Source organism: Daucus carota, chromosome 1, assembly GCF_001625215.2.
Source record: "Daucus carota subsp. sativus chromosome 1, DH1 v3.0, whole genome shotgun sequence".
Lineage (NCBI taxonomy): Eukaryota > Viridiplantae > Streptophyta > Magnoliopsida > Apiales > Apiaceae > Daucus > Daucus carota.
The window spans coordinates 34,766,152-34,791,241 of NC_030381.2; the positions used below are offsets into that span (position 1 = coordinate 34,766,152).

The window sequence follows — 25,090 nt, forward strand, 5'->3', positions numbered from 1 at the left end:
CTTTACTTTTTGACAGTAAAGTTTGGATGTTGGGAAAATCCACTTTTTCATAATACGAAGTACTTTGAACTTACAAAAGTGCAAGCTCTATAAAATTCACGAAACAATGATTAAGACTGATCACGAATGAAGACAGACAGAATACTTTGCACCGTCTAAGCTTCGGACATGAGCCTGTAGTTTGAGCATGTTGTTTGTCTAAACAGAAGTGAAGAACTGAACCCAAGCTTTGATTTCACAAGATCAAACGTCAATAGATTATCCTCAAGTTGATGTCCTCCGATCACTATGGAGGTAATAAAAGTAGGTTCACCTCCGTCCACAAACCCTAAACATAAAACATCCTTGTTTACCCTCACCATTGTATTCGCACCAAACATCCTCCACACAACATCCTTCTCCAGCACAAGATCAATACTCGGCACGGCCGGACCGACGCGACTACTGCCAATGTTCTTTGAATTGAAGCATGCTCCGAAAGGTGCCACAGCCGGAACTCTAGTCACATTTTTAAGCTCAGTCACGAAAGCTTTAATCACCGCATTATAGATGGAAGTTTCCAAGACCGTGTACGGATTCACAGTACTAAGTCTAGTTCCACCGAATCCTCTATTGTCGATCTGCAACAATGTGGTGTTGAGATTCACAATTTTGTTGTTGATCTTTATTGATTTTACTCCAATGAAGTACTCGGGCGAAGCTTCGCCTCGAAGAACTTGAACTTGAGTGTTCACTTTGTTGACGATGAGTGATGTGTACTTGAGTATGTTAGAGTCATCAAAATTATACGGTCCATCTCCAAAGATCACGACACCGTTTGTTGTTGTCGAAGAACTCAGACAAAGTCCAAAGTTTCGTTTAAGGTTTAAAGCAGAGGCTAACTGAACAGGAAGCGATATCTTCGTCCTTCCGAGGCCAGCCATGCCAGTAACTCCCTCAGCAAGACCATCAGCATTCATTGTCCTCGCGCAAAAAAACACGAACTGAGGCACATTGAACACCTTGCCACGGCCTTTTCCATCTGTGGAATTGATCGCGATAACATCAGTAGCTACCTCAGCGCCAGCAGCGAGGCGTATGACGGTGTTCTCAGCAAATCTCCAACATGTGTCTGATTGAGTGCAGCCAGGCCCGTACAGCGTCCAGGAGCAGGGTTCGCAGCTTTTAGAGGCCTGCGCGAGCTGGCATTGAGTGGTGTTGCAGCCGCCTGAGCGAATGGTGGTAGAAATGTAACCAGTTTCGCAGACGGTCCATAAGGCCCGGCCTCCGAGATCGATAGTTAGGTGAACCGGAACCAGGGGAGTTCTCTGTTTTATTTGAATGAGGTATTGGAGAGTAGATGAGTCTTTGTATATTGGAAGAACAATTTGATTGGGCTCGGCAGAAGAGGATAATAGAGGGAGCGAGCAGAGTAGAAATAAAAGCAATGAACTAGGTAAAGCCATGGTGAGACTTCAAGATCTTTGGTGTTGATTCTTATTTATAGAACTGGGAAATGTAATTTGATTCTACGGATTTTCTAATATGTGCTTATGGACATACTAACAATTATTTTTTAGTTAGGCGTCAAATTTTTATCGACTTCAATTCCATCAATAATAATCATCCCTGCATACATAAAATTTGCACTATTAAAAAAATTTCACCTAAATAAAAATAATTATTAATGTGTGTTTATAGACATGCACTAACACAGGTTCGGCTACACACACTAACACGGTTCAGTTTATCTAAGTCAATTCATTTAAAGCATCTCCAAAGATAAGAATGACGGGTGTGAGAGCAATCCCAGTGAAAACGGAGTTTTGCGTTGATCCAAAGGATTACTGGCTCGAATTCACCAGCTTCCGGGCTTTTGCAGTTCGAACCCTAGTTGAACTAGGTCTTATCGATGGGTTGGCTATGCAGTTAGTCAACAGGTTTTCAGGGAAATACGCCTTTTGAAGAAGATAAGAATGATTATTTTTTTTAAGTTTAACTTGACTGCACTACTGTGCTAAATGATCAAGTCAAGAACAGCGTACAAAAACACCGACTGGGCTAATAAATTTAATTCAACTTGCACCTGGCACACATTCAGAGAACAGCATCCGATGTGCAGCAGATCTTTCAGCATTTAGCCCACGTTTCTCTGTCCAGCGGTTTTCAAATTATTCAAACTTACCTCAGCTTTGATAACCCAAGTCCTGCCGAGACTGGGCACGTTTCGGTTTGGTTCGTTTCCATTATAACTGTAATAGTTAGTTATTCACCGGCATGATTAAACTAAGATAATGAAAATTCTAGAAATCAAATCAAATCAAGCTGCACCAAGATGATGAAAATAGCAGTCCTTTATTAAACACAAATAAGATAAGCATACAAAAAACTTGGTCATGGCTTAGGCCTATACTTCGAGCATGTCGTTCTTTTAGACAAAAGCGAAGAACTAAACCCAAGCCTCAACTTCTCCAGATCAAAGCTCAACAAATTTTCCTCAACTTGGTGTCCTCCGATCAGTATCGACGCAATAAAAGTAGGTTCACCTCCATCCACAAACCCTAAACACAAAACATCCTTGTTCACCTTCACCATTGAGTTCGCACCAAACACCCTCCACACCACACCATTCTTCATCACAAGATCAATAGTCGGAACAGCCGGACCAACCCGAGTAATGCCTATGTTTTTTGAGCTAAAGCATGCCCCGAAAGGCGCCACAGGCGCAACTCTAGTCACATTCTTGAGCTCATTCACGAAAGCTTTGATCACCGCTTTGTAGATGGAAGTTTCCAGAAGCGTGTATGGATGCACGGTGCTTATCTTGGTTCCGCCGAATCCTCTGTCGTTGAGCTGCAACAATGTGGAATTGAGTTCAACAGTTTTGTTGTTGATTTTAATTGACTTCACTTCAATGAAATATTCGGCTGAGGATTCGGTTCGAAGAACTTCGTCTTCGGTGTTCTGTTTATTCAAAATAAGCGGTGTGTACTTAAGTGAGCTCGAGATGTTGCCTTGTAGATCATACTCATACGGTTCTTCACCGAATATAACAACGCCATCATTTTTCGATGACGTTGAGGAACTCAAACAAAGTGCGAAACTTCTTTTGAGATTCAGTGTTGAGGCTAATTGAGCGGGTAATGATATTCGAGTCCTTCCTAGACCGGCCATACCAGCCACTCCCTTAGCAAGACCGCCCACATTTGCGGTACTTGCACAAATAAAAACAAATTGAGGCACGGTGACAATTTTGCCTGCACGGCCTTCTGGGCCGACGGCATTGATTGCAACAATATCCGAAGCTAGCTCGCTAGGGGCAGTGCCGCGAGTCACGCTGTTGAGAGGAAATCTCCAGCATGTTGGCGCATTGGTGCACCCGGGTCCGAACGGACCCCAGGAGCACGTTAAGCAGTTGCTAGACGCCTCGGCTAAGCGGCATTGTGTGGTGTTACAGCCGGCTGTGCGGATGGTGGAGGAAATGTAGCCGTGTTCGCAGACGGTCCATAAGGCCCGGCCTCCGAGATCAAGGACTAGGCGGATGGGGACGAGGGGAGTTCTTTGTTTAATTTGTGTGACATATTGAAGTGTAGATGCGTCTTTGTGGATTGGGAGGAAAAATTGTTTGGGGGGTGATGTGGTTTTGGCTAATGAGGAGGATTGGAAAAGGACTAGGCAGAGTAGAAACAGAAGCTTAGAGCTACAAGGGAAAGCCATGAAAGTTTAGTTGGTCAGAAAATATGTTGAGGTGTGAGCTTGGATGTATTGGTGTCCGGTTTTTAAAGACTTCAAATTTAACACTGCACATGCTTCATAAATCATACATTAACAAAAGTCATGTGGTTCATATAATAATTCCATGTGCCAAATGCATGTTAATTTATTTTATTTTTGGTCGGGAAAATGCATGTTAATTTGGAAATATTAAAAAAGGTAAATGAATCTCGCATAGCATAGCTTATACGAATTGGAATTGCTGTGAGGGTTTCGTTAATTGAACCCCTGGCACGTGATAATTAATGAGAATCCCTAGCTCCTCGACATCGTTAAATCTCTTATATATGCTCCCACCTTCATCACTGACATCACATCTTATATTTGCATCAACGTCCTGCTACCAAATTCAATAATTTAATGGCATTCGTTTTATTTCGTAAACTTGTAACGCCATCCTTACAATTTTACAAGTCGTCTTTCTTAGCCTGAAGCTTTAAATATGATTTTTGAATTAACCTGCTGATTGCTAAGTGTTAAGTTCGTTACAACAAATACTTGTTCTAATTTTTTGGCAGAACAGCCACAGTCTAATTTGTTCATTCAAGTAATCGCAATCACATCATTGTGTACAAACGGATATTCAATCTCTCTGAACTTCTGTCCAAACTCTTCTAAATTTGGTGTAAGACTGTAGGAGCATTCACAGGGCCATCCTATTTACTGTATCCAGATCATTTCTTTGTTCCAGCGCTGCACCAATTGATAGAATCCGGCCATATTACCAACTTTCCCAGTGATAGTATACGAATATCTGAATCCTCCGGTCTTTTGGAAGGAGTCGCTTTCAGGCTCCGGACAGCTCGCCTCCGGGCCTGTAATTTTCAAGCCCTTCGGCCCCCTCTGAAGGACCGGTGAGCCGTTACAAAAATATAAGATGACAATTGTTCGCTTGTCCATGACATGTCTTAAAATAACTAGATACGTGCAACTCCTCCTATCCCTTGTCATCTCAAGAAATTGGGATCAGCCTATCCCCTGTCATCTCATGAAATTGTGATCACGTCATATTTAGACCCAATATCCTATCCTCGCACCGGCATCTCATGAAATCGGGATCACGACACATCTATACCCAATATCCAATCCACCCACCAACGGGCCTAGCTTAGACTAACATGCACCCAAAAAGTCTGTCTGTACAAACGATCTATAGAGACTGGTCATGTATTAAAAAGAAAAAAATAATGAGGCCGTTTGGGTTAGCTTAAAAGAAGTGACTTCTAGCTTATAGTAAAGTGGAGTAGAAGTTAGAAGTAAATAAGTTAATAAAGTGTTTGGAAAAAAAGCAGAAGTTGTGAGAGAGAAGCTAGCATTCCCAGCTTCTTAAAAATACTTCTACTTTTTTAGACAAACGAGTCAAGAGAAGTAGAAGCCACAAGCAGCTTCTGCTTCTCTCAACCAAACACGCCCTATATAAAGAGTTCATTCAGGAATAATCTCATACGGGAGACAGAGAAAAGATCACCATGATAGTTACGGATCATAACTAAGATCCCTACCACCATCACTCGGACTAAATCTATTTTTGCTATTTGTCTTTTCTTATTCTTGATTTCTATTTTCCTTTGACCCAGTTCAATAACAAAGAGTGGTACTGGTATATACTCCTCCGTCCCAATTCTTTTGGCTTGTTTAACTTTTTATGGTCAAATTGACCAAACTTTGACTGAAATTTACATTTATTAAATAATTGAAAAAGATTATAAAAAATATATTATTAAAATCTACATTTGTTCTACTTTAAGATGTATGTTTCGGATTTTAAAAATCATGTAAGAACAATTAGTTATTACCGGTCAAATCACAAAAAGTCAAACAAGACAAAAAAATTGGAACGGAGGGGAGTATAAAACAGGAGGGCGTAAAGTATTTTTATATTATCTGTGTGTTGGAGCACTTTAGTCCAAGTCCGATTTTTACTTAGTTGGTACAAACGTGAAGAGTCAGATAAATTAGAAAATGACTCTTGCACTGTTGATGCTCCAAGAACACGCGGAAGGAATATGATCAAATTTGAACTAATTATGGATGATCGTCAACCGCAGTCTTTGGTCCTATGTTACTACCCTGAAACATCTTGATATTTCTCTCCATCCAAATAGTCCTTGATAGCATCCAAAAATGTCCACTAGTTTTTATCAGTGTGCTCACACATGAGTGATTTACACCAATTCCATAAAAAGTATTCATATATATGAGTTGTATCAATGTGTAGGATATACCAGGGGACTCAGATCATTGGTGTATGATCACTGATTCTATTTAAGATAAACAGGGGACTCGTATCTGTTACTTTATTCATAACTCAGAAAAAACGTGTACAACCATGTGCTCAAGCACTGATACCAAACGAAAGATTACAAAGCTGTATCAAGTACAATCTAAACATTAGAAACATTAAACCTTATAATTTGAGCATCTCGTTTCTTTAGCCAAAAGTGAAGAACTAAACCCCAGCCTTGATTTCTCAAGATCAAAGCTCAACAAATTTTCCTCAATCTGGTGTCCTCCGATCACAATCGCATTAATGAAAGGAGGTTCCCCTCCATCCACAAAAGCTAAACACAAAACATCCCCGTTTATTTTCACCATAGAGTTCGCGCCAAGCATCCTCCACGACACACCATTCCTCATCACAAGATCAATACTTGGCACAGCCGGACCAGCCCGAGTACTGCCTATGTTCTTTGAGCTGAAGCATGCCTTGAAAGGCGCCACGGCTGGAACTCTAGTCACATTCTTAAGCTCAGTGACAAATGCTTTAATCACCGCGTTATAGATGGAACTTTCCATTAAGGTGTATGGATGCACCGTACTAATCTTAGTCCCGCCATATCCTCCCTTGGTGATCTTCAAAAATGTAGAGTTGATTTTCACAGTATTTTCGTTGATTTTTATTGACTTCACTCCAATGAAGTAATCAGCAGAAATTTCAGATTTAATAATTCGTTCTTCTCCCGTGAGCACTTTGTTCAAAATAAGCGGTGTGTACTCAAGTAAGACCGAGCTGTTGCCTTTTAAATTATAAGGTCCATCGCCAAAGATCACAACGCCACCATCTTTAGAAGTTGTGGAAGAACTCAAACAAAGGCCGAACCTCTTTTTCAGATTGAGAGCAGAGGCTAATTGAGCTGGAAATGATATTTTGGTCCTTCCAAGTCCAGCCATACCAGTAACTCCCTTAGCAAGACCAGCAATAATTTTTTTACTTGCACAAACAAAAATAAATCCAGGCACCGTGACTTCATTGCCTGCACGACCTTCTCCGTGTGTAGAACTAATTGCAATAACATCTGTAGCTACCTCACCGAGGACGGTTTTGTCTGTCACGGTATTTAGAGGATATCTCCAACATGTTGGTGCATCAGTGCACCCGGGTCCGAATGGACCGGGGATGCAGTAGAAACAATATTTAGACGTCTCAGCCAGGCGGCATTGAGTGGTGCCACAGCCAGCTGTGCGGATGGAGGAGGAATTGTAGCCGCTTAGGCAGACGGTCCACAGATACCGGCCTCCCAGATCAACGGTTAGGCGGACCGGGACAAGGGGAGTTCTCTGTTTTATTGTTGTAATGTATTGAAGTGTGGATGGATCTTTGTGGATTGGGAGGAAAACTTGTTTGGAGTGTGTGGGAGTTTTTGCTAGTGAAGAGGAGAGGAGTGAGCAGAGTAGGATTAAAAGAATGGAACAAGGGAAAGCCATGATTAATATGATTCAGGTGGTGAGTTTGGAAGTATTCGGTTTTGATATTTATAGAGAGACTTGGATATGTGATGCTACTAAAGCTGGTGTTTGGTTTATGTAGGGCTGTCAAAAAAGTCCGAAAAATCCGATATCCGTCCGAAAAATCCGCATTCGTATCCGAGATAAAGCGGATATTATCCGTATCCGAGACAAAGCGGATATTATCCGCATCCGAATCCGACAATTCCGGATACGGATACGGATATAGGCATATTCGTATCCGATAATATCCGCATCCGAAATTAAATATATATGATATTAAATATTATATATTATTCATATTATTCAATAACTATATAATGTGTGTATTTATATATGTATATATAAAATAATATATTTATATAAATTTTGTATAATTTTAAAATATTATAGACATATATCATAATTTTATTTGAGTTTAATATTTTAAAGACAACAAATTTATATTGAAAGATTAATAAGAATTAAATTTTGAATTAATATAAACCTTCTTTAATGATTTTAAATTTTTTACTCAGTTTTTAAAAATTATTTTTTTTGTTTTTACTATTTTTTTATGATTTTTTAGAAATTTTAATAGAAAAATAAAAATTCTGATTAAAAATCAGATTCGGATCCGGATATTATCCGAATCCGGATAGTATCCGTCGGATCCGGATTCGGATATCATCCTTTAAAAAATTTCGGATTCGGATACGGATACGGATATGAATTTTCGGATTCGGATCCGGATCCGGATACAGGCAGATCCATATCCGAATTATCCGTTTGACACCCCTAGTTTATGTGTTAGTCCTCCATTCCCACTCTGCATGTGCTTCGCAGTACCATCCGGTCATCAACCTTTGTGATTTGTATAATTCCCATGTGTGGATTAATATATTGTAATTTATTCTTTTCGTTATTATAATTTGTAAGGTCATGGAACTTAAAAATTGGTTGCAAAATCTCTATGATCATAGTTCATAGTATTCTTTTCAGAGTATTTTTATTATGATTGATGAATGTTGAAATCTATTTTGATCACAGTTTGTAAGGTAAACGGTGTCTATATAACCGGAGAAACCTCACAGCGAGAGGGTGGTCACACCACCAGATGTCTTCCCAAAAATAACATTTTTTTCCATTACAATCTTCCCAAAAATAATATTTACTATAATTTATTGTGATAGATGAATGTTGAAACTTAAGACAAATATAAGTCGTTTGGTTTTGTCACTAGCTCAAAAATCTGTTCCTTTTCTTTTGAATTTTCCTTCATATTAGTGAAACATAAACCATGTTTATAATATAAAATAAAAAGGCCAGGGCCATCTTTCTGGAAGGACGCTGATAAGGCGTAACCTTAGAATTAATGAACAGCATATAAAGTTTTCGAGATGGGGGGCATGGGGCTATATTTTTTATATTATGCGCTAGAATTTAACATCAGCTTAAGCGGAAAAACGTGGTACGTCCATATTCGATTAATGGCCCGCACCCAAGAGGGGCTATTCTTCGTGCATCCAAGAGTCTTATTAACTTTATTAAAAAAAAAGTTGCCGGAATAAAGTATTACTAGTATAATGGGTTACAAACGATATTACTCAACTGAATTTAGTTTAAATTTTCTGGTTGCAAATCTAATATTTACTTATTTAGTATCTGCATTATCTTGTAAATAGAAGATTTGGATATGTTACAAGAGGCTTTGTATTTACGTCAGTATTTAATATTCATGAAATTATTTATATATTTTATTTTTGGTATGTCGACTCATTTTGTAGTTAAGGATTTTTTATTATTAGAATTGCTTCGACGGTTGCATACACATTATTAAAAAAAATAGAAACTTTGATATAAGAAGTGACCTACCATTAGGAAATTACTCCAAAATACACAAAGTTGACTGGGATTTTATCTTGCTTATAAAGAAGGAAACTATGCTCAAGGCCTCAAACACAAGATGAAACTTAAAAGCCACAAGTTTTTACATGCCAATTGACAATCACTTTATTCGACGGAAACCAGCAGAAACGAAACATTATTACACAAAAAGAACTTGGTCACCATTTTATCGTTGGACTTTAATCAGCTTTAAGCATGGGCAAGAACCCTATAGTTCTCGCATGTTATCTGTCTCAACAAAAGTGAAGAACTAAACCCAAGCCTCGATTTATCTAGATCAAACGTCAACAAATTTTCCTCAACTTGATGTCCTCCGATCACTATGGAAGTAATAAAAGTAGCTTCACCTCCATCCACAAATCCTAAACACATAACATTCTTGGTTACCCTCACCATTGAGTTTGCACCAAACATCCTCCAAAACACACCACTCTCTTCCATCACAAGATCAATAGTTGGCACAGCCGGACCAACCCGAGTACTGCCTATGTTCTTTGAGCTAAAACACGCTCCAAAAGGCGCCACGGCTGGGACTCTGGTCACATTTTTTAGCTCACTGACAAAGGCCTTGATCACTGCATTATAGATGGAAGTTTCCAGGACAGTGTAAGGATTCACAGTACTAATCTTCGTTCCACCGTATCCGCTACTGTTGATCTGCAACAATGTGGTGTTGAGTTTGACGGGTTTGTTATTGATCCTGATTGACTTGACGCCAATGAAGTATTCTGCCGAAGCTTCCCCACGAAGGACTCGAACCTCGGTGTTCACTTTGTTGAGGATTAGTGATGTGTATGTAAGAAAGGTGGAGTCATTCGAATTAGTAGGGAAATTGTAGGGGCCTTCACCGAAGATTACAACACCGTTTGATGTTGCTGAGGAACTCAAACAAAGGGCGAATTTTCGTTTGAGCTTTAAAGCAGAGGCTAATTGTACCGGAAATGATATTTTAGTCCTTCCGAGACCAGCCATTCCAGTGACTCCCTTAGCAAGACCGTCGACAATTGTTGTCAATCCGCAGAAGAAGAGGAATTGAGGCACAATCACAACGTCTCCTCGGCTTTTTCCATCAGTGGAATTGATTGTGATGATATCTGAAGCTAGCTCGCCTCCTGAAGCGCTGCGTGTGACAGTGTTCTGAGGAAATCTCCAGCATGTGGGGGAGTTAGTGCACCCAGGCCCAACTGGAAAAGTGGGTTGACAGGGCTCACACTCTTTAGATGCCTGAGCCAGGCGGCATTGAGTCGTGCCACAGCCACCTGGCTGAATGCTAGTTGAAATGTAACCGTGTTCACAGTCAGTCCATAAGGATCGGCCTCCGAGATCAATGGTTAAGTGAACGGGGACAAGGGGAGTTCTCTGTTTAATCTGTGTGAGATATTGAAGTGTGGATGCATCTTTGTATATCGGGAGGACTAATTGCTTAGGCCCGGATTTCGTTTTTGCGAGAGAGGAGGACGTATAAAGAAACAAGCAGAGCAGAGAAAAAAGCAAAGAGGAAGGGAAAGCCATTAGAGGTTGATCAATATAATTGAGCTGCTGATTTTGGAAAGATTTGTTCCATATATATAGAAAGTCTTGAAAGATGGATCCGAAGCTGATGGGCTAAGATAGCTATACGGTGACTTTCACAAAGTCAACACGAAATTCAGGAAGGCAAGAGTGATGCTTCTCTTTTCTCTTGATAGTGTACGAAGTCTAACTTCACGGCAGACATAATAGTACTAAGTATTTGATGGTTTCTCATGTTACCATCAAACTTGCCATGAAAACCGTGTAATGTTAGTGGCTTGTCATGAGAATGGAAAGGCAATATCAGTATAGTTGCGAAGACTTCAATTTGTATCAACTAGCAAGAAGGCCTAGCAGTTTGATCTTATCTTGCTTGAATCTAGTAATGACATGTTATGGTTGGATATGGTCAACCATATCTTATGGAACAGAGTCGAGTCGAGTTTTGTTTTGTCCAATTGGGACAAGACTTTGCATTTAATAACATTGAGGCAAATTTGAATAGAATCAATCAGCAGACTAATAACATATTTGGAAGCATAATGCTTGTTTGTTTGACAGAACACCAGTAACAATTACATGATTTGGTTTAAGAACAACAGCCATTTATTCATAGGTTGGCCGCGTGTGGACTGTAATTAGGTAGTAACATCCTTGTTTCAAGCAGTTGTAAAATTGAAATTTCCACATGTTGTTTGACGGAAGAGGAGCGAAGAGCTGAACCCGAGTCTTGATGCTGCAAGATCAAAATGCAACAGATTGTCCTCAATTTGATGCCCGCCTATCACAATTGAAGTCCGGGGATTCACACCTCCATCCACAAAGCCTAGACACATCACATCATTGCTCACTTGCACCATTGAGTTCGCGCCAAAGATCCTCCAATACACACTCTGGCTCTGCAGAATGAGATCAATCTGAGGCACAGCAGGTCCCACACGTGTGCTACCGATGTTCTTTGAGCTGAAACATGCACTAAAAGGCGCCACAGACGCGACTCTGGGTACACCAGAAATCACCTGCACAAATGCGTTGGTGACAGCATTGTAGATTGAAGTTTCCAAGACGGTGTACGGGTTGACACTGCTAATTTTTGTTCCACCGTATCCTTCTTTGTCTATAGAAAGCAGAGTTGAATTTATGGGGACAACTTTTTCGTTAATCTTGATGGATTTTACCCCAATGAAGTACTCAGTAGAAGGGTCACCTTCAAAGTAAGATGACGCGGTACTCACAGGGTTTATGAAAAGAGGGGTATAAATGAGAGAGTCTGAAGCATCCACGTTTGGAAGGAACACATAAGGTTCATTTCCAAATATTACAACACCTTTTGAGGATGTTGAGGCACTTAGGCAAACTGCGAATTTCCTGTTGAAACTAAAAGCAGCTGAGAATTGAGAAGGGAGTGAAATTCGAGCCCTTCCAAGGCCTGCCATTCCCTTAACACCATTGGCAAGGCCACCTAAGAGAAACTCTGAGCCACAAACAAAGAGCAACTGAGGCACCGAAACAAATGGACCAGGGTTCTTGCCGTTTGTGGATTGGACTGAGACGACATCTGAACCGACGTCTCCAAATGTCGCGAGTTGGCCTATAGGGTTGCCTGGAAGGAGACCACATGTGTTATTGTTACACCCTGGTGAAGGAGGAGAATTGCATTCTGTGACACAGCTTGTTGCCCTGGCAAGGGAGCATTGAGCTGAGCGACAACGAGCAGGGCGATACGTGGAGGAGACGTAGCTTGTGTAGCATTCGACCCACAAGAATTGGCCTCCAAGATCAAGAGTCAAGCTGATGGGAACCAGGGGAGTTCTTTGATTGATTGTAGTAAGGTACTGGAGTGTTGCAGGGTCTTTAGTTACTGGAAGAATCAGGGCTTTCGGACGAAAAGAAGGTTGTGCATTAGCTACGGAGATTAAGAAAAGTGTACAAAAGAAAATGACATGACAGTAATGAGAAGCCATGAAAATGTATTAAGATGTGCAGATTGTAGTTGTGTTTTTATACATGAAGAAAGGAAGGTTGATGAATTAAGATATTGATTACAAGTTACATCTTAAAGATTTGACTTACAAAAAAGTTCTTTAAATTTTGGCCTTTGACTCTTCGTACAAGTTGGCACACAAGATTGTCCGGATCAAAATGTCTTCCAAATATTAAATTAGACTGGACAGCTAAATATATAAAATAATATAACGTGTTAGGAACCCATATCGATTTAAGTCGACCTTATACTAAACTGATTTATTTCTGAACGATATATTCGAAGATAAATTTATTAATTCATCCATGTTATTGACTATGTAGCATAGGTTCAAGTCTAATCTTCAAAGTCTCACGTCTGAACCCAACGGGGTACAAGTACATCTAAACCCAGAATTTGACTTTGCACTTAAAAATTATTAACTTGTAAATATATCATTATATAGTTATATAGTGTATTTTATTTGTAAATCTCTGATCCGATGAGAAGGATAAGATCTTTGTATTATTTTATGGAGTGAATACTTGAGTGTGACTGAACTACATCCGTTTTTCTATTTTAATAGTCAGAATTCTAAATTTACTTAATTCATAAGATATTGTTCTTATATTTCAAAGAAAATGGTTAACAACCACTCATTTGAGAAAAAATTTAAATTTTCTTCTAAAAAATGGTCATCCATCATCATTTTGATGAATTACGACAGTATACTATTACAAATTTAAAATTCAATCAACAAAATGAAAAATTGAAAAAATTCCGGCCATCAATATATGCTTTACTCTTTTTATTCATCTCTTCTATATGTGATTCCTTTTCCTATATGTATTTAATATTAACTTCTTTATTATTTTAATTTTATAATATAGAGATTTTAAATTTTTAAAAGCATATATATACAAGACTATCGGGGACTCATGTATAGTAGTCATTCAACAAATAATGAAAATTCTCGGGGTTTTAAAGTTTTGTGTTTAATGCATTTTTGACTTTAAAATAAAATAAACATTTTTATATAATGATTTAATATCAAAATAAATCAGAAACTGAATTATAATTAAAAGGTGGTAGGATTAATTTTTTGACAACTTTTCAAAATTTGGGGGAATGTGTGGTGTTAAACAAATTCCCGATTCTTTGAAAAAATCTTGACTAATTTTTAAAAAATATTTTACTGATTTATTAATTACACTCTGATTTGACTATGATTTGACTAGTAATTTTTATTTTATTAAAAATAGTCTCCTAGGAATGTTTATTAGTAGCTCAACTCATTAATTCCGATTCATGATTAACGAAGACACTAATAAAATATATTATCCTAGTGACTTAAGACATCATCTTGATATATCAATTCCAACAACATACCTCATTATTGTGCCTTATTATTAAAATAATAATATATTTGAATTGTTATTGGAGGGAAATGAAAAGAAAAGAGTAAAGAGATGAAAGAAAACTAATTTTTTATTAATTGAAATGATATAGTGCGTGACCTCATAAATAGGGCATTTGTTAAATGTCCTAGTAAACCACTAGAATATTGTTGGAACACTCAAATGCCCTAAATTTTGATTTAGGACATCAATTTAGGGCATCCGATTATAATCTATACGATTATAATCTAAACGAGAGCATCAAAGTAAAGTTGCAGGGGTAAAAGATAGTAGCAATGAAGGTGGTGGTTTGGTTTAAATGTTATTGGGGGTCGGCCTTTTAGATATGCCAGTAACAGGGAACCCAGGACCACAAACACGAGTTCTGCGCTGGCCGTGTTTGTTAGGTTTTTCTTCTTTCATTTTCCTTTACAAAAATTAAGGGATTAACTATACTATCCGTGCAGCCAATTTCGGTTAATTTTATCGAGGAACATTTTTAATTTTTTTTTCATCAATTGCTTTTGCATTATGGATAGAATTTGTAAAATTATGTGAGGCCATCGCTTTAAATGAAGAAAATAACATACCAACTTTGTAAGAAAGAAAATAGTGAAGCCAAAATTCATTCTCTGTATACATATTGCTGAAATGAAGTCAGATCTCATACATCCCATCCGTTTCATAAACCTTGAAGTACCTATACAATCCTATGAACAATTATAAGGATCTTAATCCTCTTCGTTTTCTATAACAGTATTTAAGTGATTACTCTACATGATTAGTATACAAATTAAGTCTAGAGCAACTAGTTTGCCTCAAAGAAGAACTAAATCCAAGCATGGAAGTAGCCAAATCAAACTCCAATAGATTATCCTCTAATTGATAACCCCCTATCACTATTTCCCTCTTAGCACTAAACCCTCCATCCAAAATTCCCAAACAAACAACTTCTTCACTTATCTTCACCATTAAATTTCTCCCATCAATCCTCCACTTTACCAACTCACTTTGTAACACTAGCTCTATTGTTGGCACTCCATCGGAAAATCCCCGGGAACCTGATACGGGAGTATTGTATACTGAATACGAGTTTTGTGTGCTGAAGCACACCCCCAATGTTGTTGCGGCAGGTGCAGCCACCCTAGTCATGTTCATATGTCTCGCAGCCACGACAAAAGCGTTCACGAAAATGTCGTACGTTGTTGTGTCCATAGTTGTGTACGGAACAACTGTACTTATTTTCGTGTCTATGGAATTTGTACCCAGGGCTAATCTTTTGTTACTCACTTTAACTGACTTGACGTTGATGTAATAACCATCTGATGTAGTCTTAGAAACAAGTGGAGTGTACATCAACGACTTATAAATGTCTGACGTCATTTCGCCGGAGAACATGACGCCATCAGATTCCGACAAGCAAATCGAGAATTTCCGGCGTGTACCCAAACTGTTTGACATCTGTGATGGTAATGATATTTTAGACCTGCCCAGGCCTAATATACCACTGGCCCCACTAGCTAGACCATGTAATAAAACAGTGGGTGCGCATGAAAATAACAAGTTTTGGACGGTCGAGATGGTTTTGAAGTTGTGATGGTTTATGGAATCAACGGTGATGATTTGTTCTGCAAGATGGCCTGGTTCGGTTGTTTTAGTGATGGTGTTTTGTGGGTTTAAGTTACATGAGTTGGCTAATAAGCATTTTAGTGAGCCAGATCCAATGGGCTTATGAGAAGAAGAGGATGAACAATCAGCCCAAAGAAATGGACCATTAAGATCAAGAACAAGCTTGTTGAGAACTCCGGGAGAGCCCATCTGAATCTGGGTAGTGTACTGAAGAGTTGACGCATCTTTGGCCACCGGAAAGATCAAGGCAGAGTTGGGCAAGATGGGTTGTTGAGAAATTGAAGAAGCCTTGTGGAGAGTGAAGAAAATGAGAAAGAGAAATTGAGCAAAGAGAAAAGCCATGGAGAGAGAGCGAGAGAGATAGAGGGGAGAGAGATTTGTTAAGGTTAGAGTTAGTGAGAAGCGGAGAGGCGACGCAGGAGGTTAAGAATGGAAGAAGTGGATAAGAAGATGAATAAGAGGTGACTAGATATTGGAAGTGTCAAGTCAATGTTTAATATTATCTTGATGGTGGGGAATATGATAATCCGTTTGATAATAGAAAAAAGTAGGAATGTGATAAGTGTGTATATAATATACGTACAATAATGCAGAGATCTGGGCAACGGCATCACCTTCGATTTTCCACAAACTTTAGGTTACATGTATGGTAAAGATGCACAACATGTGTGAGGGGCTGGACACTAGTGGCAGCACATGGCATATTCTTTTCCCTAAACTATGTTCTCCTCTTGTTCCCGCATATCTTTTCGTGTGAAAACAGGATATCCTTTCTTATCATTTTCAAGAGGTCCGGTCCTGCCCATCTTCCTGGGAAAGGGTCGAGTATTCGGTCGGTTCGGTTCAAACCGAATTGAATTGAAAAAACTGAAAATTGGATTGGATTTTTTTTTTAAAAATCGAACCGGATTGTATTACTATTATTTTAAATTGAATCGAACTAAGCAAATTATTTTGGTTCAGTTTCGATTTTAAACCAAAAATTTTAAAAATCTATATTATTATAAATATAAGTTAAGTAGCTATCTATCCCCTACCTGAAAATCAAACTCAACCGCCGGCTACCTGAAAAGAAGGTGCTGATGAACAAATTACTCCCTCCGTCCCATCCAATTCTTATCATTTGAAATGGAGTGTTGGACACGCATTTTAAGACTCATAAATAATATAGTTTCATAATTTATTTTTAAAATATTCTTTTTGTGAATAAATACTTAAATATTAAACTTTTATTCAAAAAAAATATTTTAAAAATAAATTAAAGAACTATATTTTTCATGAGCTCTAAAATGTGTGTCGAACACTCCCCTCTAAATGATAAGAATTGGAGGGGACGGAGGAAGTAGTAACTAAATCGAGGACAAACCTGAACCTTATGTTGTGTTTGGTTGGAGAGAATGGAATGGAATGGAAGGAGTAAAAATTACTTGAAACTAATAGAGATAGGAGGGAAGTTTTGGAATAAATGTAAGTGAGAGCAAAATTGCTATGATGAGATTTGAGAAGAAATTGGGGGTAGCAGAGAATGGAGCATTCCATCTCAAATTGAAGGTATGATCTCTAGCACGTTATGTAAGGAATGGAATGGATGAAAGAATGAATTTTGTTAACAATTGCTTATAATATAGTTCATTTTTCATTTCATTCCTTCTGGAATCATTCACCCCAACCAAACACAACATTAGAGTTGGCGAGTTGCTCATGAAGTAAGTACTAGAGCATCTCCAAAAGCCTCCTTGTTGGCTCCTAAATATAATATAAAAAATGTGGCTCTTAGCAATTTAGGACAAAGTTAAAAGTGTAAACTCCAACAATACTCTATACATCTCTTCTCTATTTCATATTTTATTCATATATTGGGCTCCACTATAACAAAAGAGATGAAAAGATGGAAGTGAATTGGAGGGAAGGATTTTTTTATTGTGAAAAAATAAGTTAGAAGCAATGTGGTGGCTCTTAACTTTGAGGAGAGAGGAGAGAGAAACAAGAGGCTCTTAGTGATTTAAAGAGCCACTAAGAGTCTCTTGGAGCAACATTTTTCCTCTCCCTCCTCAAATCTCAAGTTAGGAGCCTAAATGAAGAGTCTCTTGGAGATGCTCTAACTTACTGGCAATCAATATTTTCAAAAAAAAAAAGCCAAACTTACTGGCAATCAATAATAATGTATATAAAATAATTATATGTAATAAAAATTAAAATTACAACTTATAAGACTCAACTCAATCTCAACTTACACTTACATTACTAAATTTATAAAAACTTATAACAAAATACACTGAGATAATAATAAACACAAAGCCAGAAGTCTATTCGATTTTGCAAGTTTGGTGATAGTTGGGTGATATTTCAGCCTATCAATCCGCATAAAGTGAAGCCCAACTGACAGGCCCAAAGAATGAAAATATTCACTTGGTGTGTAATCATTAAAAAAACGCTAGAAGGAGGGGTCGAACCTCCGACCTTGTGGTTAACAGCCACACGCTCTAACCAACTGAGCTATTCCAGCTGATGCGTACTACTGTGCTTTTCTCCTTTGATAATAATTCGAATATGTTAACATCTCACATTCTCCCTAATTTCTTTGCAATTTCCATTGTTTGTTTGTGGGTCTGAACTGACGATCAAAGAAGTGATCTACACGGTAATCTCACTTTCTTCTCACAAATACATATATCTAATGATCACCCATTTAGACCCTATTGATTTTGATCATATCTTTTATATTTTCTGTTCTTGATTTTGATTGATTCTTTGATGTTCATATCTTTGCTGAATCACCCAGATCATAATTTAGCTAAAAACAGTTTTTGTGCTAGGAAAAGTATTCAAGCTTGTTGCTTTATATTACTAGCTGCTTGTGAAACAATGGTGTTTTAGTTCTGTAATGATGAAATGATTTGGTAATGTAATATTCTAACAGCGTCCACATATCCTATTTAGGCTAATATGATACTCTTGCACTTTCTTTCTTTGAATTGCATTCCTTACAATGCTTATTAAATAAGGAATATAAGGAACAATTTCACTGTAAAACTTTTAGAGGACTTGCAATGGATCAGCTCGATGAAGCCTATAGGGGACGAATTAACACTCTCCTGAGAGCAATGTCTGTGGCGAAGGGTGTAAGAAATGATGATGTTCCATGCCAAATTGAAGAGGTAAAGAGATGTAAAAATTGATAATTTGTATCATGGTTACTCTTGTTAACTGATTTAGCATTTGTCACCGATTGTTGGAATTTTAGGGTCTTTACTTGGGTTCCATCGGAGCTGCAAATAATAAGAGTGCATTGAGAAGCTTAAATATCACACATGTTTTAACTGTGGCCAGCTTAAAGCCTCCGTATCCAAACGAGTTCAAATACAAAATTGTTGATGGTAGGCACTGTTTACTTGATTCGTAATGTATTTCTTGTATACAAGCTATTTAAATCTGTTAATAATTAATAATGCCTAATTGCTACTGGTGATAAGAGTCTGTACCAGTAAATTTAGAAGAACAAAGATGACGAGCCATTTAATATTCTATGCAATATTCTGAAGTTAAGATGTCGTCAAGAAACTTGCTACATTATATTTGTACTGAATAAAATAATTATATAATCAGCATTGTTGAGCTCTCTTTTTGCTATCATACCTAGGATCGGCGTGTCATGTATTGCTGTCGTCCTGGTAATTGTTGTGTAGGACCAACTCTAACTCATCTAATATACATGCTCACTGTCTCCCTCTTCTCCAAATTACTGACTGATTTTCTTTTTATTTAATGACAGGAGTTGTCTAATTTGGGTAGGGGGCATCATTTATATAAGTTGAATTAAATGAATAAAGTTATGCAGCAATTTCAAACATCTTCAAATTTGTTACCACGTGGAACAATAGTTATGACCATGTAGTTAACTAGAGAAGGCTTGTAATACTATTTCTCTGTCTCTCTTTACTGTACCCATGATGAGAATATATAGTAAGAACAATTAAAAATTGTTTGGTATTAGTAGGCCAGCAGAATTTATAGCTATAAAATAAAAACTTTCTGACACTTCTTCATACTTGCTGTTACTCCCCTAATTTATAAAAACCAATGTGCTACAACTTTCCACTTAAATGCAACACATGAATTTGAACTAAATATTTTGTTTTATTTCTTCTGTTTGTTAACACAGTCCAGGACCAACCTGATGTAAGCATCTCTCGATATTTTGATGATTGCTTTGGTTTTATTGACGAAGCTAGAGAAATGGGTGGTAAAATTTTGGTTCATTGCTTTGCAGGAATATCTAGAAGGTGATATTCATGCCTTAAAGCCTAATCTATCATATTCCTTGTAGTATCTAGTTCTGAGATATATGGCATAGAAGAGGTTTAAACTTCATTTCTCACTGATAAACTGCAGTTTAATATCATCTCAAATTGAGGTTGTTGTATATCCTCTATTCAAGCCGTAGAATGCAGAACATATAGCTAGTGCTATATTATGATATTACGCCTTTACGGTTCATCTTTTAATTCCTTTTCTTTCCATTCTTTTTAATAATATACTATTATTGAAGAAATTATCAGCTTAATTAGTCAGATTATTATTAAATCAAGTACACTGCCGTATTGCCTACATATGCTTGCAATATGGTTGGAAGGAATGGGATGGGAGCAAAATGAAATCTATGCATGTGTTTGTCAACATGGCATTCATTTCTTACACCATTTCTTACTGCAAGTTTGAAGTAAAATCATTTCTCCCACTTAATGTGAAATCCTTTTTCCCACTCACATATCATATATATACTCCATATTTTTCAAAATCACTCTTGCTTTCTCGATCCTTTAGACCCTTTATTTGTTTCACATTGTTTAAATCTCTTCCAATCTCCATTTCCTTGGAACCAGCCACGTATGTGTTCTTAATAGCTGATTCACAAGTTCTGCTGGCTTAAAACTGGCATGACTGGAAGTAGTAGGGAAGCCAATGACCATGCAAAATTTGAAATAGGAAGAGCATGTTATTTTCTTTTCTTTTAAGGCCTGTTAACTACATGTTGCATTTGAAATATTACTTCAGTTTAATATCTCTTGTCTCCCTTTACCATTATAAACTCAATGCTGCAGTGTGACTATCATTGTTGCGTATCTAATAAAGACTCACAAACTTAGCTGTTCGGAAGCTTTGGAACATGTGAAGAGTAAACGATCTGTAGCATCTCCGAATCCTGGTTTCTTATTGCAGTTGCAGAAGTTTGAAAAATCTCTCAGAGGTATATAGGAAATATTTTTGAGATTCCTGATTATCTTACTTTGTCTTGGGTGTCTTTAAATTTTCACATTCTGAAATTTGAATAGGTATATATGGCGTGCTGGTTATTAGGAATTTCATCTCCTTTTGAAAGATATTGTTTAAATAAAATTGAAATATCTTGAACTGGTTTGGTTTTCTGAATATCTTCAGCTGGTGCACTTGGATTTAAATTAATCTTAACTAAAAGACTTAACGAAGCTTGAAATCTGTATTTATAGAGAACCCTTTTATCTTTTTACTGGTTGATGTTATTCCTCTAAGATAATTCTGGTTTGAACAATCTGTACATGACATTTCACTCTTCCTGACCATTGTTAATGGTATCTCGTTTAATCATTTCTGAAGTCTCTTTTCTCGAGCTTAAGTATCTTAGCTATACCTTAATGCGCCTGTTATCAAAATCCAAAAGTTCTAATGTAACTTTACCTAGTCCTACCTAATAATTCCTAGCCAGTTTAAAGATCATCCTTCTTATTGCTATTTTCTATGATATTAAACTGTAGTTGATACATGAAAGCTCTTCCTACTCATAATTATACTGCCAGCTGTCATAGCTTCACTTTGTTAGAGCACCTAATTTCATTGTCTACATTTTTTCAGAACTAATTTATTCAGCTACATGCATCTTTAGATGCAAATTAGGTTGTTTTTAAAATTAACTTTTACCTTAAAGTTTGTTTTATTTTGTCTTCCTCCTTTGACACTCCCATATCTTATGGTCATTCATTTATCTACAGTTCTTACTTTTAATATTATGGTCTTGTGAAGTCATCCGTGAACAAAGATATTACTCTTGATAAATTTTTACGAATCGTACAAATGTTGCCCATTCAATTTGTTTCACACTACATTGTTTTACATGTAATTGCAAGTTGATCAAATATACAAATAGGAGACTCTGCTCCATTTTTCTCCGTGATCGAAATAGATGCACAAACTGTCACTTAAATGGGATGTGGTAGTGTATTTCATTTTATTTTTTTTGCTGATTACAATTTTTTTACGTAATGATTATCGTCTCTGTTGGTGTTTATACCTATTATTTGTTCCTGTTTATCTTTAGGACAGAAGGTCATTATACTACTCTGTAAACTATTACTTTCATTGTTGTTACCTAAATATAATTAGCATAAGGGACTTAATGTGGTGGTTTGGTATTATTAAGTATTATTTTTTGTGAAGTGATTAAAGTTCGAGTCCTCCTTCCTCCAGTATATAACTTAATTTTGTATGGACACTAAGGCATATAATCGCCCCAAAGATGGGCTTTTATATGGACACTAAGGCATATTTCTTCCCTAACATGGACTTTTGTGTGAGGGGATAGGTAAAGATAATGTACTATCCTATTAAGACCTTCCCCAGTTTTAGGAGAAGTGGTAGCTTAAACCTTGAGATTTAAGGCAATGAAGTTCAACACAACGAGTCATGTATCCTTCTGAAAGAAAAATTCAAGTATATTAAAGCACTTCTGGAGCGATGTGGCATGACTAATGCAAGCACTTACAAATGATTCAGACACTTAGAGGAAAATACTTTGGTTGTCATCAATACCTTACAATCATGGATATATCTTCTGTGGTTAACGAGTTATGCCACTTCAATGCTTTTGTGCATTGAGATTCCTCAAGGGAACAACCATCCCTGGGCGGGTCTTTTCAAATATTCGTGATTCAGTCTTCAGTGCTATACATATAGTGATTGGGCGCAGGGGTGGGGGTTAGATCGGAAGGATCGTCGGTCCACCAGTGGGTATGATATTTTCCTTGGCAAGTCAGTAGTCTCCTGGATGTCGAAGAAGCAGACTACCGTTGCTCGTTCTTCAAGAGAGGGTGAATACAAGGCCTAGCCGATGCTTGGATTTCTCTTTAAAGAACTAGGTACCCTATAGCTTCTTATGTTTAACGGTGTGACAATATTGGTCCTACATATCTTTATTGTAATCCGGTCTACCATTCTCAGATGCAACATATTGAATTTCACTATCATTTTGTTTGGAACAAGCTGCTGCTGGCTTCATCGTTGTAAAATTTATCCCTTGTGCTCATCAAATTGTGGATGTCTTAATTGAACTGTTAATTTGGACAACTTCGTGATCTGTTTAGGTTTGAAGGGGGGTGTTAGGATAATGCTTATAGATAATGTTTGTTATGATGATTATCCTCTCTGGTGGTATTTATACCTATCACTTGGTCACGTTTATCACCGGAATATGTTACACTCCTCTGTATATAACTATTACTTTCATTATCCAACTTGTAATGTCAAGTTTTCTCTGTACAGGGCCGAGTAGAGAAAGTTCATCTAGTTTTGAGCAATAAAGACTTTGCCTGTTGATATTAATCACGTGAAGCAGGACAATGGTACATTGTAACTACAATATTACAAAACTTATAGACTTGATTTATGTTTAGAGTATTCTTCTAAGGGTGCCACTCCCTGGCAGTCGACTGCCAGGGACGGTTTAGCTGGCATGTGATTTGTGAGCCGTGAGATGAATATCCAGCGGCCAAGATTATAACAAAAGTTTAATACATCCAGCGTTTTTTACCACTGGACGGGGTCATTTTACCCCATCTAGCGGTTAAAAAGCACTGGACGAGCCCCGTCTAGTGCTTAAAAAACGCTGGACATACAGAAAAAATATGTTATAATCTGGGCCACTGGATATTCATCAAACGGCCCAGAAAAGTGATGCTGTCTAAACCGTCCCCGGCAGTCGAGTGCCAGGGACCAGCACCCTTCTTCTAAATGGCCAACGAAATATTGCAAGTTCTGTTAATTTAAACAGAAATGCATCAAACATTTTTATTTTTTTGCGGACTATTCTGTTTTTTTGTCAAGTAGCCAAAATTGATCACTCGTTATTGTGCTCAAGTGCAATATACATAGCAGATGTTTAATTGCTACTGCAATATAATCCTTTCATGTGAATTATTCTTAAAGATGAACGACAATGATGGTTTGCCATAATCTCCCGTTGTGATCTGGTATTTACTCCGATGCCCTGCTTGATTTATGCATTGTGCAGGACTTGAAGATTCGCAAGCAACTAATCGCCTCTTTCTTACAACTCCCTGCAACAACATGGCTATGTAATTGTTGCAAGTACACAAACATTAAAAGTGAAACTGGAGACATCAGGTGCATGAATAGCAACACTTATGTAGTATGTATCGCGTAAATTGTCTCTCACACTCGCATGTATTATGTCTACTTCCCTATACTTGACGAGGAAATGATATTTCAAAAGGTGGTGTATATATCTGTAGAGTGTGTGTGTGATATTTACATTTGACGTTGTAAGACGAAGAATAACCAAAACATAATACTGTATTGTCCAAAACTGGAGTTGTTTTGGAACAATACGAACATCTCCAAGTTTCAACATCAATCGGGGATCCATCTGTCTTCCGAATATAAAACGAACCTCTTTGTAGCTTTACATTAAAGGGGTTCGTCAATATTGTACTAAATTATCTTTAGTAGTACCAACGAGTGCGGAAAAGATGGATCATGTTAAACCGAAAAATACCAACACAACAGCTGAATTATATAGAATCATTTGATGGGACATTACGCTGATGGGTTCACAGTTACTGCTTACTGGATCTATTCTTTACTCAACTGGGCTCTTCCTCAATTATTTTCTATGGCCTCCCTAACTAAATTGACTCCCCCGCACTCTCTGTACAATTATATATTTTTATATATAATAAGCGTAAGGGAGATCATTTGGTATCCTCTGGTACAAAAGCTTATCATTCGTTGGATCTTATATTGAACAAATAAGCACCGTTAGATTGGAAAATTAACTTCTGTTCTACAAGGCAACTGATATCACCTTGCATGTTTATAATTCCTTTTCTGAATCCAAAACAAATTTTGTCTTTCACGTGTATATGATTTTTTTAATACCAAATAAATATTTCCT

The 25,090-nt window shown here is 37.4% G+C and overlaps 7 protein-coding genes and 1 non-coding gene across 11 annotated transcripts; 1 reads left to right on the top strand and 7 right to left on the bottom strand.

Moving 5' to 3' along the window:
• Positions 1 to 21: 21 nt before the first annotated feature.
• LOC108225947 (probable aspartic proteinase GIP2) lies at positions 22 to 1,502 on the bottom strand. The gene has a single exon (XM_017400899.2). It carries the CDS (start codon positions 1,443 to 1,445, stop codon positions 156 to 158), a length of 1,290 nt encoding a protein of 429 aa, XP_017256388.1. The 5' UTR covers positions 1,446 to 1,502; the 3' UTR covers positions 22 to 155.
• An 813-nt stretch (positions 1,503 to 2,315) lies between these two features.
• Positions 2,316 to 3,753, bottom strand: LOC108225900 (probable aspartic proteinase GIP2). Its single transcript, XM_017400857.2, has one exon. It carries the CDS (start codon positions 3,694 to 3,696, stop codon positions 2,374 to 2,376), a length of 1,323 nt encoding a protein of 440 aa, XP_017256346.1. The 5' UTR covers positions 3,697 to 3,753; the 3' UTR covers positions 2,316 to 2,373.
• Positions 3,754 to 5,991: 2,238 nt separating this feature from the next.
• LOC108225936 (probable aspartic proteinase GIP2) lies at positions 5,992 to 7,749 on the bottom strand. The gene has a single exon (XM_017400889.2). It carries the CDS (start codon positions 7,456 to 7,458, stop codon positions 6,154 to 6,156), a length of 1,305 nt encoding a protein of 434 aa, XP_017256378.1. The 5' UTR covers positions 7,459 to 7,749; the 3' UTR covers positions 5,992 to 6,153.
• A 1,605-nt stretch (positions 7,750 to 9,354) lies between these two features.
• LOC108225893 (probable aspartic proteinase GIP2) lies at positions 9,355 to 11,074 on the bottom strand. The gene has a single exon (XM_017400849.2). The coding sequence runs from the start codon at positions 10,876 to 10,878 to the stop codon at positions 9,556 to 9,558; it is 1,323 nt and encodes a 440-aa protein (XP_017256338.1). The 5' UTR covers positions 10,879 to 11,074; the 3' UTR covers positions 9,355 to 9,555.
• A 274-nt stretch (positions 11,075 to 11,348) lies between these two features.
• Positions 11,349 to 12,897, bottom strand: LOC108225927 (probable aspartic proteinase GIP2). Its single transcript, XM_017400879.2, has one exon. The coding sequence runs from the start codon at positions 12,840 to 12,842 to the stop codon at positions 11,538 to 11,540; it is 1,305 nt and encodes a 434-aa protein (XP_017256368.1). The 5' UTR covers positions 12,843 to 12,897; the 3' UTR covers positions 11,349 to 11,537.
• A 1,954-nt stretch (positions 12,898 to 14,851) lies between these two features.
• On the bottom strand, positions 14,852 to 16,350 carry LOC108225993 (probable aspartic proteinase GIP2). Its single transcript, XM_017400949.2, has one exon. It carries the CDS (start codon positions 16,207 to 16,209, stop codon positions 15,007 to 15,009), a length of 1,203 nt encoding a protein of 400 aa, XP_017256438.1. The 5' UTR covers positions 16,210 to 16,350; the 3' UTR covers positions 14,852 to 15,006.
• A 1,949-nt stretch (positions 16,351 to 18,299) lies between these two features.
• TRNAN-GUU (transfer RNA asparagine (anticodon GUU)) lies at positions 18,300 to 18,373 on the bottom strand. Its single transcript has one exon. It is a non-coding gene; the product is annotated as a tRNA-Asn (tRNA).
• LOC108226429 (dual specificity protein phosphatase 1) lies at positions 18,357 to 24,524 on the top strand. Of its 4 annotated transcripts, XR_010285614.1 has the most exons (8): positions 18,357 to 18,508; positions 18,908 to 19,025; positions 19,112 to 19,244; positions 20,030 to 20,150; positions 20,970 to 21,115; positions 22,484 to 23,036; positions 23,440 to 23,519; positions 24,188 to 24,230. XR_010285614.1 is itself a non-coding variant. In XM_017401390.2 (7 exons), exons 2-6 carry the CDS (start codon positions 18,918 to 18,920, stop codon positions 23,475 to 23,477), a joined length of 546 nt encoding a protein of 181 aa, XP_017256879.1. In that variant the 5' UTR covers positions 18,358 to 18,508; positions 18,908 to 18,917; the 3' UTR covers positions 23,478 to 23,519; positions 24,188 to 24,524. The 4 variants fall into 4 exon arrangements, 3 of the variants coding, with proteins under 3 accessions (XP_063937428.1, XP_017256879.1, XP_063937430.1); XM_017401390.2 differs by lacking the exon at positions 22,484 to 23,036 and having other exon boundaries at positions 18,358 to 18,508; positions 24,188 to 24,524; XM_064081358.1 differs by lacking the exons at positions 22,484 to 23,036; positions 23,440 to 23,519 and having other exon boundaries at positions 24,188 to 24,524.
• Positions 24,525 to 25,090: the final 566 nt, after the last annotated feature.

What these genes read in the sequence shown, in the direction of transcription:
- LOC108226429 (XM_064081358.1), top strand. Translation starts at nt 18,918, where the DNA reads ATGGATCAGCTCGATGAAGCCTATAGGGGACGAATTAACACTCTCCTG. An exon ending in CAAATACAAAATTGTTGATG is followed by an intron (nt 19,245 to 20,029) that starts GTAGGCACTGTT and finishes TTGTTAACACAG; the next exon opens with TCCAGGACCAACCTGATGTA. An exon ending in TTTGCAGGAATATCTAGAAG is followed by an intron (nt 20,151 to 20,969) that starts GTGATATTCATG and finishes TCAATGCTGCAG; the next exon opens with TGTGACTATCATTGTTGCGT.
- LOC108225947 (XM_017400899.2), bottom strand. Translation starts at nt 1,445, where the DNA reads ATGGCTTTACCTAGTTCATTGCTTTTATTTCTACTCTGCTCGCTCCCT.
- LOC108225993 (XM_017400949.2), bottom strand. Translation starts at nt 16,209, where the DNA reads ATGGCTTTTCTCTTTGCTCAATTTCTCTTTCTCATTTTCTTCACTCTC.
- LOC108225936 (XM_017400889.2), bottom strand. Translation starts at nt 7,458, where the DNA reads ATGGCTTTCCCTTGTTCCATTCTTTTAATCCTACTCTGCTCACTCCTC.
- LOC108225900 (XM_017400857.2), bottom strand. Translation starts at nt 3,696, where the DNA reads ATGGCTTTCCCTTGTAGCTCTAAGCTTCTGTTTCTACTCTGCCTAGTC.
- LOC108225927 (XM_017400879.2), bottom strand. Translation starts at nt 12,842, where the DNA reads ATGGCTTCTCATTACTGTCATGTCATTTTCTTTTGTACACTTTTCTTA.
- LOC108225893 (XM_017400849.2), bottom strand. Translation starts at nt 10,878, where the DNA reads ATGGCTTTCCCTTCCTCTTTGCTTTTTTCTCTGCTCTGCTTGTTTCTT.